Source organism: Alternaria triticimaculans, assembly GCF_023758025.1.
Source record: "Alternaria triticimaculans strain BMP 0046 chromosome Unknown scaffold_1, whole genome shotgun sequence".
NCBI classification, from domain to species: Eukaryota; Fungi; Ascomycota; class Dothideomycetes; order Pleosporales; family Pleosporaceae; genus Alternaria; species Alternaria triticimaculans.
In genome coordinates, this window is record NW_026055958.1 from 4,467,209 (window position 1) to 4,484,969 (window position 17,761).

The window sequence follows — 17,761 nt, forward strand, 5'->3', positions numbered from 1 at the left end:
ACTCGTCCCGTATAGCTTTCCACAACCATCTCGTTCTCCGTCCGCCCTCAAGCACAGCCAAGAGCTTCGAGCTAGGGTAGCTCCACCACGTGCAGTAGCTGAGCAGCTCAGCTCGAACACCTCGAGCCGTGCGGCGTCCTGTACTTCGGCGTCTTTGATCTATCCGAGGTGTTGTGCATCTCTGGCCTTTTCCCGGCGCAGATAAGAAGCGTCATGGCCGCCAGGATGCTTGTCCTGCAGGAACCGTTCGCTCTTGCAGGTTCCCGGATACTTCGGGGTTGAGATCTGCTCAAGATGCGCTCTTTCATTGCTACCTCCGTCCTCGTCGGACTCGCGTCCGCTGCCGCTGTACCTGTTGTTGCTCCCCGTGGAGACGGCTATGGTCATGGCCATGGGCACAGCAAGTTCAATGTCCAAGTCGGCGTCCGGCCTTATTACCTCGTCGACAACATGGACGAGAGTCCGTTGAAGGAGAAGCTGGAGAGCTGCTCGGAGCAAGAGTTCAAGACCTCGGATTTTGTCCTTGCGCATCGTGGAGCGCCGCTTCAGTTCCCTGAGCACACTCTTCAGAGTTACAAGGCTGCGCATCGCATGGGTGCTGGCCTGATCGAATGCGATGTCGCTTTCACCAAGGACAAGCAGCTCGTCTGCCGCCACGCCCAATGCGACTTGCACACCACGACGAATATCCTCAACACTACCCTCGCCGAAAAGTGCACGACCCCCTTCTCGCCCGCCGCCAATGGCACCGCTGCGTCGGTCAAGTGCTGCACCTCGGATATCACTCTGGACGAGTTCGGCACTCTTTGCGGCAAGATGGATGGCTTCAACCCCAACGGCACCACGGTAGAGGAATACATGGACGGCACACCCTACTTCCGCTCGGATCTATACGCGCAAGACTGCCCCAAACTCATGACGGTCGACGATTACATTCCCCTGGTCGACAGCTGGGGTCTGAAGTACGCGCCCGAGCTCAAGACCCCCGAGGTTGAGATGCCTTTCGATGGATACACACAGGAAGCGTATGCTCAAGATCTAGTCGACAAGTTCCGCGAGTACGAGATCGATCCGAGCCGTGTTTGGCTGCAGTCTTTCCTGCCCGACGACGTCTTCTACTGGATCGACAATGAGCCTGAATTTGGTATTCAGGCTGTGTACCTCGACGAGCGCGTTGATACTCCCGAGGGCTACGCCAATGCTACTGCCAGCATCCCTGAGCTTGCTGCTCGTGGCGTTAAGATTATGGCGCCCGCTATGTTCGCTCTCACCAAGCTTGACGACGACAACAAGATTGTGCCTTCCGAGTATGCCATTGCTTGCCAGGAACACAACTTGGACATTATCGCGTGGTCGTTTGAGCGCGGTGGATGGCTGCAGATCGATGGTGGTGGCTACTACTACCAGTACGTTGCCAACCGGACCAACAACGATGGTGACATGTACGATGTACTCGATGTACTGGCAAGGGATGTGCATATTATTGGTATGTTCTCGGATTGGCCCGCCTCAGTAACCTACTATGCCAACTGCATGGGGTTGTAGGCGGCACAGCCTTATATAGATCCCAACAAGGAAGAAATATATCATACATCGCTCAAATGACCTCGCTCGCCATAACGCAAAGTGATCTTGTCTTACTTGGCATCCTCCGAAGCATCACTTGCGTTGCCGAAGATCCTCAGCTTTACCGTACTCTCACCCATATCCCAGTCCGTCCTACAACTCGGATACGGCAGCACTACGATAGCGTCGCGCGGCTTCGTCACCATCCTCACACTATCCAGCAGCATATCCTCTACCTCCATCCACTCGCTCTGCCAGAGCCACTGCGGGCTAGGATCCATCAGAATCACCCGAAGATGCCTCAATCCCTGCATATTCGCTATTATCTTCCACGCTTTCTCCCAATTCGCCGTGTCATCGCGATACACGACGCGATTCGAAGGACCGCGACTCATATAAGGCAGCGCGCGAATGGCCCAGCGGAGATGTAGTGTTCGGATCGAGTCGAGGCGCGGTTGTGGGATCGAAGCGGGGAGGTAGAGAAGATGCGTGATATGGAGGAGGGAGAAGGTATGCGCGCGATACAGATACGAGATCGCTTCCGAGTACCTAGATTGCAGAGTACAGTCAGTTTCCACAATGCCATTGTGATTGCCATGAGAAGGGGAGGAGAAAACATACATGCGCCTACAAGCCCTCAGCACAGTCGGCCCACCAGGATACAATCTCGCGCCCTTCTTCCCAAACACCAGCACGCGACACATGTACTCCCTCCCGCCGTCTCCCTCGCTGTCACACAGGAAATGGCCAAATCGCTTCTTCTTCGTGCTCAGTGTCAGATGCACAATCTCCGCGCCCATGACGTGTTCGTATACCAACTGCCGCAGCTCCAACGGCAAGCGCGTGAAGAAGTCGCTCTGGCCCTGCGCGTGCGTGCGCGCATCCATATCGACATCAGGCTCGGACGTTAGACTGATGGTGGATGCGCGTGGGCGTACGGTGCCGTGCTCTGGCGGCGCGGCTTTGAGCGAAAACGGGTTCCGCGATTTAGGCTTCGGGGTCGACGGGTCGGTGGAGGTGGACGGGATGTCGGACGGTGTCCAGCGTATGCCGGGGAGGCGGCTGAGGAGTGACTTTGGGGGCTTCATCGCGGGATTGATGGGGTGGGGATGGGGAGATGGCGGTGGTAACCTAGGGACGAATGCAACGGGAGAGTTGGCATGGCACGACGACGCTCCCCTTTGCGCGGGCGCGCCAGCATCAGCCGCGGCGCAAAGTTGGGCAGAGTGATGATGGCGATAGGCTGGGGAAGGGTAAGCGTGCGGGGTCTTGGCCGCCAAGCTTGTTTTGAGCAAGCTTCGTCTGGGGGAGTGGGGGAGGTGCTGTGCCCGTGGGGTTGGAGATGGTCTGGTCTGCTACTTTGGCATGCTAGCCATCGATATGGTCTTTTCATATACGCGCCTGTTCTTGCCTTTATATGCTCAGAGAGCGATACCAATATCCTGGCCTGCTTTCCGAAGATCGCGTGAGAGGTACCGTACGTACGGAAACTCGCATTCTATCGCTCAAACAAGTATCGCGTACTCGCTGTCTTGATCGACCGTATGTACTAGCAGTGCCGTACATTCTGGCATAGAGCCATTGCTTTGGTCATACAAGCAGGCAAACTTCGACAATGCCATGATGATGCAGTAAATCCGCCTATCTCCATGGCAGAATTGGCAAGACCCAATCAGGCAACTTGTCCGCCTTCTGCAATTTCAGCTGACCGGCAAGACCATGCCGAAAGATGGCAACGAAAGATACAACTTTTGGGAGCAGCTTCAAATGCTCTCATCCAGCTCTAACCTCCACTGCATCTACATCAACTGACATACCGGGCCATCCGAACGAATACCGTCTCCAAAACGCCACGCTGTATTGGTACTGGTATACGGCACAGCCACCTGCAGTCATGAACCAAGCGCGCTTTCCCGGGGCGTAAAGTCACTTTGTCATAGACAAAACCCCACGATAGACTACAGCTGGATACCTCTATCATGGCTAAACAAGAAGACAAGATCATGAGGAAGCGTCTTCGCGCTTGTGAAGAGTGCCATCGTCTAAAGATCAAGTGCGACATCAGCACCAATCCTGACGCGGCAAGCTGTGAAAGATGCACCCGCAACAACCTGGAATGCGTCCCTGCAGCACCGCGCCTCCAGCGCAACCGCATTCAAGAACTAGAGGCGCAAATTCAAGAACTCAGCAATCTGCTTCAGAAACAAAGCAACAACAGCCCAACGCCAAGTCGCTCCCCTGGCGGACTCTCCACCAACACGCTAGGCCGGTCTCCCGGTAGCCTGACAGACAACCACTACGAAGCCATCTTGTCGTTCCTTGACGCGCGCATCTCACCTATCCAGCAACATAACCTTATTCAACTCTATGCGCACCGAGCAGGATCGGCATGGCCCGTCATACGCCTGTCCGGGGATCTCGAATATCTCCGCACAAAAGCTCCCATCCTACTTCTCTGCATCGTAGCATACACAACTACGCAAGAGGCGCAAGGCTTAGATTTAGAGACGCACGATGAGATAATACGCGAAAGTATGCATGTCCTCGGCGAAGAAGTTTTAGGCAGAGGACAAAGATCGCTGGAACTTGTGCAGGCGCTGCTCATAGCCACGTACTGGAACAAGCTTCCGCGAAGAGGTCTAATGGGCAGTTGTTACCAGATCCTGCAGCTAGCCGCAGATATGGCTATCGATGTGGGCATCGCGGGAAACTCGCTGCAGCCCACTCCCCCAGCCTACTTCTGCCGGCATCAGGACGCGGGATCGCTGGAGGCACGACGTACCTGGCTAGCCTGCTACATGGCACTCTCAAGCTCGTCGATCAGTACGCGCAGGCCGAATCCATACCCTTGGAACGCTTACCACGAGGAGTGTCTCCTGCACCTGGAAAGCCAAGGAGATGCTTCCGACATGCTACTCTGTCAGCTCGTTCGCATTACGCAACTGGACCAGGAAATATCCAATCAACTATACCTCTGCCAGATCGCTACGTTTGTAGACGGCAACGATTACAACACGTATGCCGTAATCGAGACCATGAAGAACAAGCTCGAAGCATGGGTCGCTCACATCCCACCTAGCCTTGCAACGTCTCAGACTCTCAAAGTGTGGTGGCACGCAGCCATGGTTCACCTGTACGAGCTTGTCCTGCACACACCCACGAACAAAGCTTCCTTCGCTGCGCCCTTCATCCCCGGCCGCATACCCGTCAAAGACTTCCCCAAGCCAACCATCATCATCGCGCCTCTCAAAACGAGTCTCGAAGCCCTCGTCCAGAACTGCCATGCCGTCCTCGACACGGCCGCAGAAATGGATCCAGCTCTGCTTGTTAATTTCCCATCATTTTGCTTCGCACCAACAGTCATATACTCGCTTTTCGTGCTCGTCACCGTCATGGTGGCTTCGACCGACCCCGCCAACACGTACGGTCAATGCCTACCGAATAATTGTTTCCGCATCGAGGAATTTGGACTCAAAATGCGCAATTTGGTCATGTATATGAAGGTGTTGGATCCCACCTTGAGTTGCTTCACCACACGTATGTTTGATGCGACGAGTTGGTTGGAGCAGTGGTACAACGATTACACGGCTATTCTGCAGCGGTACGAGGCAAATCTAGTTAACTAAATCGCATTATACGGTGGTATATTATAGAATTGCAACGTCTTCTGAAGTCAGATGGCACGGCGAACTTTGGCCGTTGGTGTCGATCGGTTCATCCGTCGTGTTGCTGTTGATTGGTGCACATGTCCATGGATGCTTGCTGCCGCATGTCGCGTGCATAAGCGTGGTTCAGCCACGTTCTGGCCGTCAGCCATCCTGCATCGGTGTTTTTTCGCCAGGTGCTTGATGAGATGACGTTGCAAATACACGGAAATGTTTCTCTATGGTTGCGGCTTGGTGTTCTGGCTGTCTGATGATGTAGTTGTCGCGCATACATGTTCGAATACACATTCAGCTGACACGCAATCTCGCAGTAGGCAACCTGGCTAAAGTCCGCTGGTCTCGTCCGCGTACGCTAATGACGGTAGGGAGGATTCTCCGTTCCTGCATGAGAAAACGCCCTGCGCTGTTGCTCGTTGCTTCACCATGTGTCGCGGTGATCTGGTGCTGCTCTTGTTTAGCAGTTACCTTGTGTATACGTTCGTTAAGGTCGGTGTAATATCCAAGTACTGTATACAGAGCGGATCGAAACGTCTGTCACCAAAGAATGCTACCCTTTATAGTCTAGCGTCATCAGGCGAGCAGCTCGCTATCGCAACACCTAGTACCCTCTCGCTTACATCTCCACTCCCCTCACTCTCTCCTCCCATCTTAACTCTCGCCTTGCACAAGCACCCTCCACCCTCCACCCACGACGCCACAACGTTATTTTTGGTTACCCCCACAAGTACATTTACCCACGACTTCTGGCGAGTTCCTGCCGTTCACCCTAGCCCCATCGTGTGTCTAGTGACGGTTGTTGGCAGCACGACAAGTGGATACCGGTATGCACGCTTCCCGCACTGCCGCCCCTGCTGATTCGCCACATCGTACACTGGGAAGGCAAGGCATAGGGCTGTTAGATCAAGCAGATGCTTGGCTTGAGAGGTCAAGAGTGCCTAGGTGTTCTAGTAAAGTCACCACGATACCTACTGTGGTTGATGATGCTATATTTGGAGCATGCTGCTTTGATCGTGCACTTCTGGATCCAGGCGACCTAGTCATTATGAGTCGACAACCTCGAAAGTGCCTAGTACCACGTCTTTGCAGTGGAAGTAGAGCAGGGCGGTGCTATATTTGCCACAGGTTGCATTGATCGTGCACTGCCGGATACGAAATGCCATGTCTTGGCTGGCAGAAGTCGAAGATGTCATGGAAGTAAGCATGCAGGAAAGGGTGACCGGTGAGTGAGATGAGGGTGCAGTGGTGGATGGAGAGGTTGGGTGGAGTCTGGATCATGGGGAGGGAAGACGTATAAAAGAGCCTCGTCCTTGGGCTTGAGGACGATATCACAGCATTGCATCTTTGACTTTAGGGCCTTTGAGCAGTATCTTCTCCAGCACCTCCTCATCCTCCAACGATCACCATGCGTCCATCTCAAGTCCTCTCTTATGCCATTCTGGCAGGCACCAGCGTAGCCCAAGGCGACATTGGCGCTCTCCTGGCCTCACAACCCGACCTCAGCACTCTCCTCGAGCTCGTCGGCCTCGTAGATGGCCTTGCAGAAACGCTCTCTGCCGCTTCCAACATCACCATCTTCGCTCCTACAAACGATGCCTTCGCAGCCGTACCCCGCGATGTCCCCGAAGGCCAAGCCATCGAGAATAAGAACGACACCATTGCCATCGGCGCCCTGCTCGCCAACCACGTTTTCAAGGGCGTCTACCCAGCCAGCGTCATCACCGATATTCCAACGTTTGCGCAGACACTCCTCGATAGCTCGTATGTGAACGAAATCCAGCCTTTCTCCAACTTTACGGGCGGAGCCTACAATGAGCTCGTCAAGAATGGAGAAGATGTCTGTGTCATCTCTGGAGAACAGACTATTTCCACCGTTACTGAAGCTGTAAGTATCCATCATTACACACCCAATTCCTCACCAACGACACTAACACAACTCCCCAGGACATCATGCTCGGCGCCGGCATAACCCTCCACAAAATCGACACCGTCCTCTCCTTCGGCGCGCCCTTCCAACTCTTCACCTACCGCTCCGGCTACCTCGCCATGAACGCCGCCCTCTCAGCCGCTTCCCTCGCCATCGACTTCGGCCTCTCGGACCCCTCATCCACCGGCCTCAACATCTCCGACTTCACCATCTTCGTGCCCACCAACGCGGCCTTTGAAGCCATCGGCTCGGTGCTCGAATCCGCGGACCAGGCGACGCTGCAGGAGGTGCTCAAGTACCATATTATTCCTAGTAATGTTATCTTCTCGACTGCGCTGGGTAATGTTACGGTGAAGAGTCTTCAAGGTGCGGAGTTGGTGTTTACGGTGCTGGAGGATGGGAGGGCGTGGGTTAATGGCGCGGAGATTGTGTTTGCTAATAGTATTCTTTTTAATGGGGTGGCGCATGTTATTGATGGGTTAGTCTTCTCTTTTCACCCCTTACCAATTATCACACATACTAACTCGACTCACAGTGTCCTCAACCCTCTCGCTCCTTTCGACCGCGCCTCTCTAGACCCATCTGCCCCAGCCTCCGACCGCGTTGCTTTCGAAGGCGCATCTTCCGTCTCTGAACTCCCCTTCTCTAGCGCTTCTCTCGCTTTCGGTGGTGACCTCATGACCTACACGACCACACCCGAACTCCTCAAGACCGTTGCTGCTGTTGCGACAGCTACCTCGGATGTTGACGCTTCAACCACTGGCTCGCCTATGGAAACTTACACTGGTGCTGCCATGGCGATGCTGCCTGGTGCGGGTATGGCTGTTGCTGGTGCTATGGGGATTGCTGCTGCGCTTGTCTAGAGTTGAGGGGGATGAAGTGACGGAGAGGAGGATGCGACGGTTGTGGGTTGAGACAAGGGTCTGCATACGAATGCGCACGTATAGATGGTACACCACTTAGATTTGTTTGAGGTGTTTTCGTTAGCGGCGTAGTTGTAATGACGCCAAAATTGGATAATGAGCAAGTGCTACAGCGTACCTAGGTAGTTAGTGACCTCTTCTCAATACAGTAATTGTTTCCAATGTCTCCGTCTTGTTGCAAAACATTTCTGCTTCGTGATTATCGAATCTGTGGACACGATAAGGAACGATAGCCGACTTCGCAGCGTCAAAACCATGACGTTGAGCCAGAGAACGTTGCACAGTACCGCGGGGTCCACTCCGTTGTAGGGCGTGGTAGGGCGTGCACGGTAGAGAAGTCGTTATCAGTGCGCTTCTAACCCCCTGCGTCCAATCTGAACGGTAGGGACGAACTAGTGAGGTCTCTCAGCGAGCAGGAATACGAGGCCGGAATTAACAACATCTGGTGTAGCAGTGTCGTTTGCCGGCTGCAGAAGGTGCTGAACTCTTCGATCAAAATTTGGAACGCATCCAGGAGGCATTCAAGATCATCTTCCAATAAACTAGTCTAGTTTCAACCTGTTTCATGTGTATAAAGGTATCGAATTGTTGATGCATCTGATGTAGGAGTCGAGGTACAATTCCGGCCAGACCAATCACAGCAGTCGAATCGGACCCACCAGAGGCGCATGTTGGGCCGATTCTGCGGCTCTCCGCGGCCCTTTTTCTTCGGTAGTTTTTCTGGTTGGCTCCCAACCGAGCCGCTGTTAGCACTCGTGATAGTCATCGAACACCATCACAGAGGCATGTCGTGTGTGTCATCAAATAAACCCTGGGCCGTGATTTGTTGCAGTCGTTGCGAATTGTTTTCATCGCGACTGTACGTGTGTTGGCCATTTTGGTGTGCGATGGTGTCGATCGGGCCGACTCAGATGGCGTTGTCACCGCCGTAGTCGGCATCGTGATGGTTGCCTTTGAGAACTGGCAAGAAGAAAGTCGTTGCAATTGCCTTGGATAGCCCAGAACTTATGTTCCGTGATATGAAAGGGTTTCGAGTGTCGCAATAGATATAAACGTGTTGTAATCTTAACTTCCAGTCGATAGTAATACATTGTAGACTTCGTGAAAAGAGACTGGATCACCAGCTGCGCACCTCCTTTGTTGCGAAAAGAAACTTGACAGCATGATGAATATTTCATTCCAATATTCCATAGACATCTCAAGCAATAGGCAAGTAGCCTCCGTTGCGGTACCTTCGCCCTCTTCCTCTGCTTGACACAAGTCTTGGCGGCGACGAGCCTACCCTCCCAACTCATCGAGGACATCAGGGGGAACCTCTGGATCGAGGCCAGGCATCGCAGGATGTCTTCGGGCCAAAGTCTGCTGATGGAGACAAGTGATCCAGCCATTACGTACGTCTTATCTTGACGAGGCCGGTGGTTTTCCGTGGCCGGTTTTGATTCCGGCCTCGTAGGATATAAGCTCGCAGTCGCCGTCGCTGTTGACAGAAGTTTCAATTCATTCCAACTCCAACATTCGGCGCTCGGACCAGATCTCCAGGATCAAAGCCTGAATACCTTCAGCATCTTTGACTTCTCTCTCTCTTCAATACCTCTTTGCACCATGTCTTCTTCAACCTTCGACTTCCCTGTCATGAAGGACACCCGTCCTGATGACCGCACCCTCCCCGCCTTCATGGTATCCACCACACGTGGCTTCCTTCCTCGTCAAGAGCCTATCGTTGAACTACCAAAGGAGTTCGCTGCTCTTGAGTCTATCTTGCAACGCATGCCCATCAAGACACTGTCAGGAGAGCCAGGCCTACTTGCCAGCTTCACCTTCGGCGACACCGTACTCAAGGAGCTTCCTGACCTTACCCCAGAGGTAGAGAAGTATCGCGATGACCTGGTTGTCATGAACGCCCTGTATCGTGACTACTCTTTCTTGGCTTCTGCATATCTCTTCGAGCCTTGCCATGAGAGGCATGTAAGGGGAGAGGAGTATGGTCTGGGTCGACAATCGCTGCCGAGATGTATCGCACTACCCATCGTCAAGGTTGCTGAGATGTAAGTGGCAATACTTTCTCCTATCCTCATGTGGTCCTGGTCTTATGTCCTCGTCTCCTTAGCTTGGCATGGCAGCTTCCAAACAGAACCTGGCCACGCAGTCACCTTCACAATACATCATAGGGTAGACGACATGGCTGACATTACCGCGTGCGCAGTGCTGGCTTCAAGCCGTTCATGGAGTATGCTGGATCGTATGCGCTCTTCAACTACCGTCTGGAAGATCCATCACGGGGCCTCGAGTACGACAACCTTCGCCTGATCCGCGCTTTCGAGCACGGTTTGGATCCCACCTCATCCGAGGCGGGCTTCGTTCTCGTCCACATTGCTATGGTCAAAGAGTCTGGTGCGCTTGTCACAGGTGCCTCTGAGATGCTTGAGAGCTGTCTGGGTAAGGATCGAGAGCGATTCAACGACGGCCTTCGTACCCTGGTGGGTGGTCTCAGGAACGTCAACGCCGTAATGAACAGTAAGTGCATTGCTTGAGTGCATGCATTCGCAACTGACGAGATTAGCCATGTGGAATCGTAGCAAGCCCCAAGGCTACACCAACTTCCGTACGTTCATCTTTGGCATCACATCGCAATCCATGTTTCCCAATGGTGTGATATACGAGGGCGTGAGCGAAGAGCCAATGTCTTTCCGCGGCGAGTCTGGTGCCAACGACAGCATGATTCCCATGTGCGACAACCTGCTTCAGGTGCAGATGCCGGAGACACCCCTCACAGACATTCTGAAGGACTTCCGCCAGTATCGCCCTGGCAACCACCGCGAGTTCCTGGAGGCTGTTCGTGATTGCGCTCAGCAGTCGGGCGTGCGCGAGTTTGCGAAAGGCGACTCCGTGTCGGCCGCGCTCTATCTCCAAGCTCTTGATCAAGTTCGCGACTTCCGCTGGCGGCATTGGTGCTTCACCCGCGAGTACATCCTCAAGCACACTTCGCACCCGACTGCGACAGGTGGCAGCCCGATCGTGACTGTAAGTGCTTCCTTGGCTCGACGATCCTTGCTCTTACTGACGCGTGATAGTGGCTACCCAACCAGCTGACAGCGGTACTCATGCAAATGGCGGAGACCTTTGAGTATTGCAAGACGATCAACGGTGTCAGCGATATCATGGACACAGTCAACCACCAGCGCGAGTCGCTGAGGAAAGAGGTGGAGAAGTACTGCGGGGAACGAGGTGTTGCGGCATCATGAGAGGGCATGCTTCCCTCGTCGACGGCACGACCCGTTCTCTTGTAATTCATAGCCAAACCATGATGCATTTACTTTGTGCCTTCTTTATCATGTGCGCCTTTGTTGGAGTGCTGCCTAGTCGTGACATTTTCGTGTTCCGCCCTTTTTAGTGATGACTCGCGTAAACTCAGCGATGCGAGGGCGTAAACACGTATCGTATGACTGTAGCGACAACACTACGGATGACGCCGCGGTGATTGTGGACCACCACGGAGGCTGTGAGTGGTGTAATGGTGGTGGTTCTGGGATGAGTCAAGACGCGCTACCGCGTGAGTCTCAGCGTCATGGCTCCGGCGGCCTTCTATCGATAAGTAGGCCCCCGGATCTTCCTAGCAGCTCCTCATCGCCATTGCCAGCGCCATTCCAGCACTTGCCACCCTTCGATGCTCACTGCAAGACAACTCATGGAATATTCACACTCCTTCCAGCTCCCGCGAATACCAAACGTCTTATTAATACGGCGGTGTTTACGGAACACGTCCTGACAGCCCCAACCCCACATTCATACCTACATCACACCACGTACATCGGTCGCTACGAATACCTTCAGCCTAGGTTTACCGGTGGATATTTCATAATCACGTGCTATTTCGCATAATATGGCCTCCCGACACGAGCCTAAGCAGAGCCCAGCTGAGCGGCGGAAGGGCGAATCTGTGAGTAACAACCCAAGGGAAGCCCGTCTACCCCAAGCTGTACCCCGGTTGTACCCAGACCTATTCGGCTTTCTTATACTGCAACGAGTATGGTACGGGAAAAACCAATTCCGTTGGCTCACGGTTTGCGCCGAGTAGTACAACCAGGGAAATGTGGCTTCCTGTAGCACGAAGGCGATCGCATCGTACTTTAGACGGATCACCCATTGAGGCTCCAGAAGACGTACTCAAGCTAATGTACATACCAGGCGCTCAGCGAATTCGCCGACTACGTCCAGAAACAACAGGCGCTGCGCCGACCGCCAGGCCAAGCCCCCGCCGTCCTCGAAGACCACGATGAGCTGAGCATCCTCGATGAGCTCGGCCTCTCCGATGACAACAAGGCGCACATCCGCCTAAGGACGCTCCTTACCGACTCCGCCGAAGAGAACGTCGCAGCGCTCGCTGAGCATATCCAGGGGCGCCTGGCCGAGGGCCATGGGGAGGCCCTGTTCGATGTTGGCCTGGAAGACAGCGGTGACTCCATGGGCTTCACTGAGGACCAGTGGAAGTTTGCCTTGGAGAGGATACGAGTCGCCTGCGAGAAGATCAAAGCCGACTACAAGATGCTCATGACGCGAAACGTTGGCGGTGACGTCGAAGTCGGACCTCGCAATGCGAAGGAGCTTGGCTTAAGTGGCAAGATGATCTTGCGACAACAGCCGCAGAGTGTCGACGACGTGATCGAGACGAGGATAGCAGTTGTAGGAAACGGTGAGTGTTTACCGGCGCAATTGAGAATATACACTGACGATTGACAGTCGACGCTGGCAAAAGTACCATGCTCGGTGTCCTCGTCAAAGGCGGCCTCGACGATGGCCGCGGAAAAGCGCGCGTCAACCTCTTCCGCCACAAACACGAAATCGAGAGTGGTCGAACCAGCTCAGTCGGCATGGAGATAATGGGCTTTGACAGCAAGAGCGAAGTCGTTGTGTCGAACGTCGCAGGTCGAAAACTTACTTGGGAAGAGATCGGACGGCGATCCGCCAAAGTCATCAGCTTCACTGATCTCGCTGGTCACGAGAGATACTTGCGGACTACCGTCTTTGGGCTGCTGTCCAGCGAGCCCAACTACTGTCTGTTGATGATCGCGGCAAACAACGGTTTAGTGGGCATGAGTAAAGAGCATCTCGGAATCGCTCTTGCGCTCAACGTCCCCGTCATGGTCGTTATCACCAAAATCGACATTTGCCCACCACAGATCCTTGAACAGACTATAACTCAGCTTTCCAAGATCCTCAAATCTCCAGGAGCGCGAAAGATACCGGTATTCATCAACAATAGGGAGGAATGCATCACCACCGCTACCCAATTTGTGTCGAGTCGCATATGTCCTATCTTCCAAGTTTCTAATGTCACTGGTCATAACCTGGACCTGGTACGCATGTTCCTCAACGCACTACCACATCACGGCAATTACGACGCCTCTGCTCCTCTGGAATTCCACGTCAACGACACATTCTCGGTACCCTTCGTTGGTACTGTGGTTTCAGGTGTTGTCAAGTCTGGTGAAATACATTCTGGTGACACAGTTTTGATCGGTCCCGACAGTCTTGGGCAGTTCCAAACGACAAAGGTGCGTTCCGTCGAGCGCAAACGGATACAAGTTCCAGGATGCTCCGCTGGCCAGTCTGCTAGTCTCGCACTGCGCAACGTTCGGCGGAAAGACGTGCGAAAAGGCATGGTCGTTTTGCACAAGGCTGAAAAGCCAGACCCGACGACTGGCATATTACCAGCCCCGAAAGTGTACCGCGAGTTCGTTGCTGAAGTCTTGATCTTGTCGCACGCGACGACTATCAAGACAAAGTATCAGGCTATGCTACACGTTGGACCAGTGTCCCAGACCTGCGCCATCATCGACATTGACCGCCAGTACATCCGCACCGGCGACCGAGCACAGGTAGCCTTCCGCTTCGTACAGCGACCGGAGTACTTAACTGTCGGCGATCGGATACTCTTCCGTGAGGGCAGGACGAAAGGACTGGGTATTGTCAAAAGAGTCGGTTATGACTCCAAGTATCCACTAAACCCGGAGTTGCACAAAGACGACAAGAAGAAGGATGGCCAACCGGACGGGAAGAAGGTGGAAGCATCATGACGGGTTAGAACGTAGAATTTAGCAGAGATCTCATGACCTGCTTGAGCAATCGCATTAGAAGATTGGATGATGTCACATAATCAACGCTATAGAGACTAGCTGTCATGATTGATACAATGATTCAAATTTGCCTAAGAAAATCGCAGCTCGAACGTAACTTTGCTGTGTCAATTGTGATGGCACGGTCGGCAGTTCACATGATAGCGGTTATTCGCGTTTAAACATGGTTTTTGATACGCTAGGTTCGAGGTGCCGCGACGTGTTGAAGATCGTAGTGCTGACAGCCGCGTATCGATAACGGGGTCGCAACGCCGCAGCTTCTGAGCGATACAGCTGCGCCTGTCTTGACTCACAAACCTCTTCATCACATTTTTCATCTCATGTGTGGACTTTCAAGAAACACCTTCATGTCAGCACCAATCAACCACGATCAGGAGAATCGCAGCGCAACGCAGGCGGATCGCCGCACAGTAAGACGGCACTTGATGTCATCGCGGCGTTTTCAGCCATCCCAGGAGGCTGTCGAACCAGTGTGAAATCTTCCGCAGAAGCAGATTTACCCATCATGGCCAACACAGACCCCGCCCAGTCCACTCTGTACCCCAAGATTACGACACACATTCCCGAGATCATCGAGCAGCTGCGGCGCATGAACCGCGACCCTGCCCATCCACAAGCGAACATTACTGTGGACCCAGTACCTTTCGTGGGTACTGTCAAGCTTCATGGCACGCACGCAGATATCCTAGTATACCCGAACAATCGCATCGTTTTCCAGTCGCGAAATTTAGTTGGTCTGTCCGTTGAGAAAGACAACCAAGGGTTTGCGGCAACTATGTCAGAGAAGAACAAGGTCATAATGGGATTACGCGACATGTATCTGGAAAGATGGAAAGAGCTAAACCCTAGCAAGACAGTGAAAGAAGACTTGCCCGTCGTGGTAGCTGGGGAATGGATAGGCGAGAAGATCCAGAAAGACGTCGCCATCGCACAACTATCACGTCGCTTCGTCATCGTCTCGGTCAACATCAATGGTACATGGCAGAAGGACGAAGAATACTCTGATATCTCTTTGCCGGCTCATGGCATCTACAACGCATCAAGAGCCGGCATCTTTCACGCAAAACTCTATCCGGACGACTACGAGCGTACAGTATCAGAAATCGAACGCATGACCGAAGAAGTCGCCGCTCACTGTCCTTTTGCATCATCCTTCGGTATATATGGCTTGGGCGAGGGCATTGTCTGGAAACCCGTCGCTCCCCAGTACAACGCCGACACCTCTCTCTGGTTCAAAAGTAAAGGAGGAAAATTCAAACCCACTTTCTTCCGCGTTCCAAAGCCACATGAAGGCTCCGATATCGTCAAAGAGCGAAGAAAAGCAGCCGCAACGGTAGCAGTTGCGTGGTGTTCACAGCAGCGGTTAGACCAAGGCTGGGATGTGCTGCGCGAGAAAGGTGTACAGCGGGGTGTGAGAGCACTCGGCGATTTTTTGAAGTGGATACAACATGATATTTTGGAGGAAGAGAAGGGACATATCAAAGAGCATGGGGTGGATGAGGCGGCGTTGAAGATTGAGATTGCTAAGATTGCTAAGCCGTGGTATAGGGCAAAGCTTAGGGAGTGCGACGCCAGATGATGCCAGACAAATGAGACGAAGACCATGAAGAAGAGGCTTGCTGGACGTTGATTGCGAATGATGCGCACGCACGACGATGGTTTGTGCTATTGTGACGAAAGTCACAAACTTCTGGCACGCTTTATTAAGGCATCATCGCTCCTTCGGTGTTCATCACATCCACAAAATTCGACCCTACTCACAGCGGTCCACACTAGAATGTCTGAAGCACTCAACGACGCTTCGGGCGACAGGCCCCCACAGATGCCCGAAAAATACACCTGGCTTCGTGACGCTGCTTCGTCTACGTACTGTTTTGTCAGTCTGTGTGTTCCCACCTCCGACATCGATGATGCGCGTTCCAAACTGGCTGCGAACGCCCAAGAGGACTCAGTCGTCGATGCACTCCTTAGGCGCGTCGTTGCAGTAAAGATTCCCGGAGAAGGCTCTACCCAGCCTACGATGCATTCCGAATTACGCATTCTCCAAGAGATACGCCGCCAAGCGTATCCTCGCAGCGGTGGTGAGCACTGCATCGAGGTATTAGACCACTACGACATGGAAGCCATGGCCCAGGGGGAACCGGGTTGGCTGGTCATGGCAAGCTCACCAGTATCTAGTGATCTTGAAGGACTCTTCGTGTTCGATACTAGGGATAAGCTTCCAAAATGCCTACTCTGGCTTGTCATTACGCAGCTCTACGAGACAATCTACTTCCTACACCGCGAATGTAAACCGACTATCACACATGGCAGTGTTTTAGCGGAGGACATTCTTATCAGCTTTCCCTACGAAGAAGAGAAGAATGGCGAGGCTACCATTGCTAAACGACCTAAAATCAGTCTCGTAGGATTTGCGAAGAGCTGCATCCATGATCCTACGGACTCTCCAGATGGGCTTGAACGCAAGGCTCGGGCAGAGGAAGAAGATGTCGAAGCTCTGGCCTCTTTGATTCGAAAGCTCATCGATAGGTGCTACGAGCATGAAAATGTATACGATGGCAAGCCAGGAGGGAAGATGACAAGGCTCGTGCGAACGTATCTCAAAGATGGTGCGCCAGAAGAGGTGAGGAAGTTTATGCAGCGGGATGCGCGAGACTTGGAGGGCGTATGGGCTGCTATCGGGGTATTCGCTAAGGAGAAATTGGGGAAAGTCAGGAATGAGGAGTGGGAAGAGGTGCGGGACTCGGTTGATGAGGTTGCTGAAGGGAAAGTAAAGTTGAGCGACATCGTCAAGGACGTTCTGAAGGGTCAGCCTGCGAATAATTAGGTGGCTAGCCCAATATCATTTCTATGTTAAGAGATGCTTAGATCTCAACATTAAGCGTTTTCTTATCTGCGACAGATCTTGTTCCTGTGTGCTTAGAATCCTACAAGTTGTCCTATTTGAGTCCCTCGAAATGTATAAACTACACTGTGTATGTTCTGCTCGAAAACTTGCACGTGTTCTCCTCACCATCTACTAAGCTCAATGGTTTGACTTTTGTTTCTCGAACGTCCAAACCCACTCCAGACAACGGTCACCATCGTTCTTGGTAAACTCCTTCATGTATCCAGTGCGCTTACTCTTGGGAATTATGAGCTCAGCCGCACGAGAGAGCTCTTTCTTCCAAGCATCTAAGTAATGATCTTCCAGACGCCTAGCTTTGTTTGCGCTGTCGGTCTCCCCCCGCAAACTCCAATACCACACAAGCATTTTAGTGTCATCAACGACGCCAACGAGGTGAACCTGGAGACGACGAAGCTCGGCATGACTAGATAAGATTTCGAGGCCATAGAGGTTAAAGCTAAAGTCTGCCGCGCTGTTGGCAGCTAGTCGTTCATTGGTTGGGCGGACGAGTTTGATGCAAACAGTGTCTAGCGGAGTCGATACATTAGCCGTCGCAGCGCTTCTATTGATCTCAGCCCGTGCTACTTCGCTGAGCCGATAGACTCGGTTCACGTCATCGAAGATCATCGGCCAGTCGCACTGGATGAAGATCTCGTGCGTGT

At 53.1% G+C, this 17,761-nt stretch overlaps 8 protein-coding genes across 8 annotated transcripts; 7 read left to right on the top strand and 1 right to left on the bottom strand.

Annotated features, from left to right (window-relative positions):
• Positions 1–294: 294 nt before the first annotated feature.
• On the top strand, positions 295–1,545 carry J4E78_001477 (uncharacterized protein; the record flags this gene model as incomplete). The annotated part of the gene is made up of 1 exon (XM_049362136.1): positions 295–1,545. The coding sequence occupies one exon, from the start codon at positions 295–297 to the stop codon at positions 1,543–1,545; it is 1,251 nt and encodes a 416-aa protein (XP_049227419.1).
• A 92-nt stretch (positions 1,546–1,637) lies between these two features.
• Positions 1,638–2,654, bottom strand: J4E78_001478 (uncharacterized protein; the record flags this gene model as incomplete). The annotated part of the gene is made up of 2 exons (XM_049362137.1): positions 1,638–2,115; positions 2,188–2,654. 2 exons carry the CDS (start codon positions 2,652–2,654, stop codon positions 1,638–1,640), a joined length of 945 nt encoding a protein of 314 aa, XP_049227420.1.
• An 891-nt stretch (positions 2,655–3,545) lies between these two features.
• On the top strand, positions 3,546–5,192 carry J4E78_001479 (uncharacterized protein; the record flags this gene model as incomplete). Its single annotated transcript, XM_049362138.1, has 1 exon — positions 3,546–5,192. The coding sequence occupies one exon, from the start codon at positions 3,546–3,548 to the stop codon at positions 5,190–5,192; it is 1,647 nt and encodes a 548-aa protein (XP_049227421.1).
• A 1,441-nt stretch (positions 5,193–6,633) lies between these two features.
• J4E78_001480 (uncharacterized protein) lies at positions 6,634–8,018 on the top strand (the record flags this gene model as incomplete). The annotated part of the gene is made up of 3 exons (XM_049362139.1): positions 6,634–7,113; positions 7,173–7,633; positions 7,691–8,018. The coding sequence occupies 3 exons, from the start codon at positions 6,634–6,636 to the stop codon at positions 8,016–8,018; spliced, it is 1,269 nt and encodes a 422-aa protein (XP_049227422.1).
• Positions 8,019–9,680: 1,662 nt separating this feature from the next.
• Positions 9,681–11,320, top strand: J4E78_001481 (uncharacterized protein; the record flags this gene model as incomplete). The annotated part of the gene is made up of 4 exons (XM_049362140.1): positions 9,681–10,123; positions 10,282–10,592; positions 10,639–11,099; positions 11,150–11,320. 4 exons carry the CDS (start codon positions 9,681–9,683, stop codon positions 11,318–11,320), a joined length of 1,386 nt encoding a protein of 461 aa, XP_049227423.1.
• Positions 11,321–11,589: 269 nt separating this feature from the next.
• J4E78_001482 (uncharacterized protein) lies at positions 11,590–14,152 on the top strand (the record flags this gene model as incomplete). The annotated part of the gene is made up of 4 exons (XM_049362141.1): positions 11,590–11,595; positions 11,977–12,015; positions 12,264–12,768; positions 12,816–14,152. 4 exons carry the CDS (start codon positions 11,590–11,592, stop codon positions 14,150–14,152), a joined length of 1,887 nt encoding a protein of 628 aa, XP_049227424.1.
• A 565-nt stretch (positions 14,153–14,717) lies between these two features.
• On the top strand, positions 14,718–15,791 carry J4E78_001483 (uncharacterized protein; the record flags this gene model as incomplete). Its single annotated transcript, XM_049362142.1, has 1 exon — positions 14,718–15,791. The coding sequence occupies one exon, from the start codon at positions 14,718–14,720 to the stop codon at positions 15,789–15,791; it is 1,074 nt and encodes a 357-aa protein (XP_049227425.1).
• A 198-nt stretch (positions 15,792–15,989) lies between these two features.
• Positions 15,990–17,039, top strand: J4E78_001484 (uncharacterized protein; the record flags this gene model as incomplete). Its single annotated transcript, XM_049362143.1, has 1 exon — positions 15,990–17,039. The coding sequence occupies one exon, from the start codon at positions 15,990–15,992 to the stop codon at positions 17,037–17,039; it is 1,050 nt and encodes a 349-aa protein (XP_049227426.1).
• Positions 17,040–17,761: the final 722 nt, after the last annotated feature.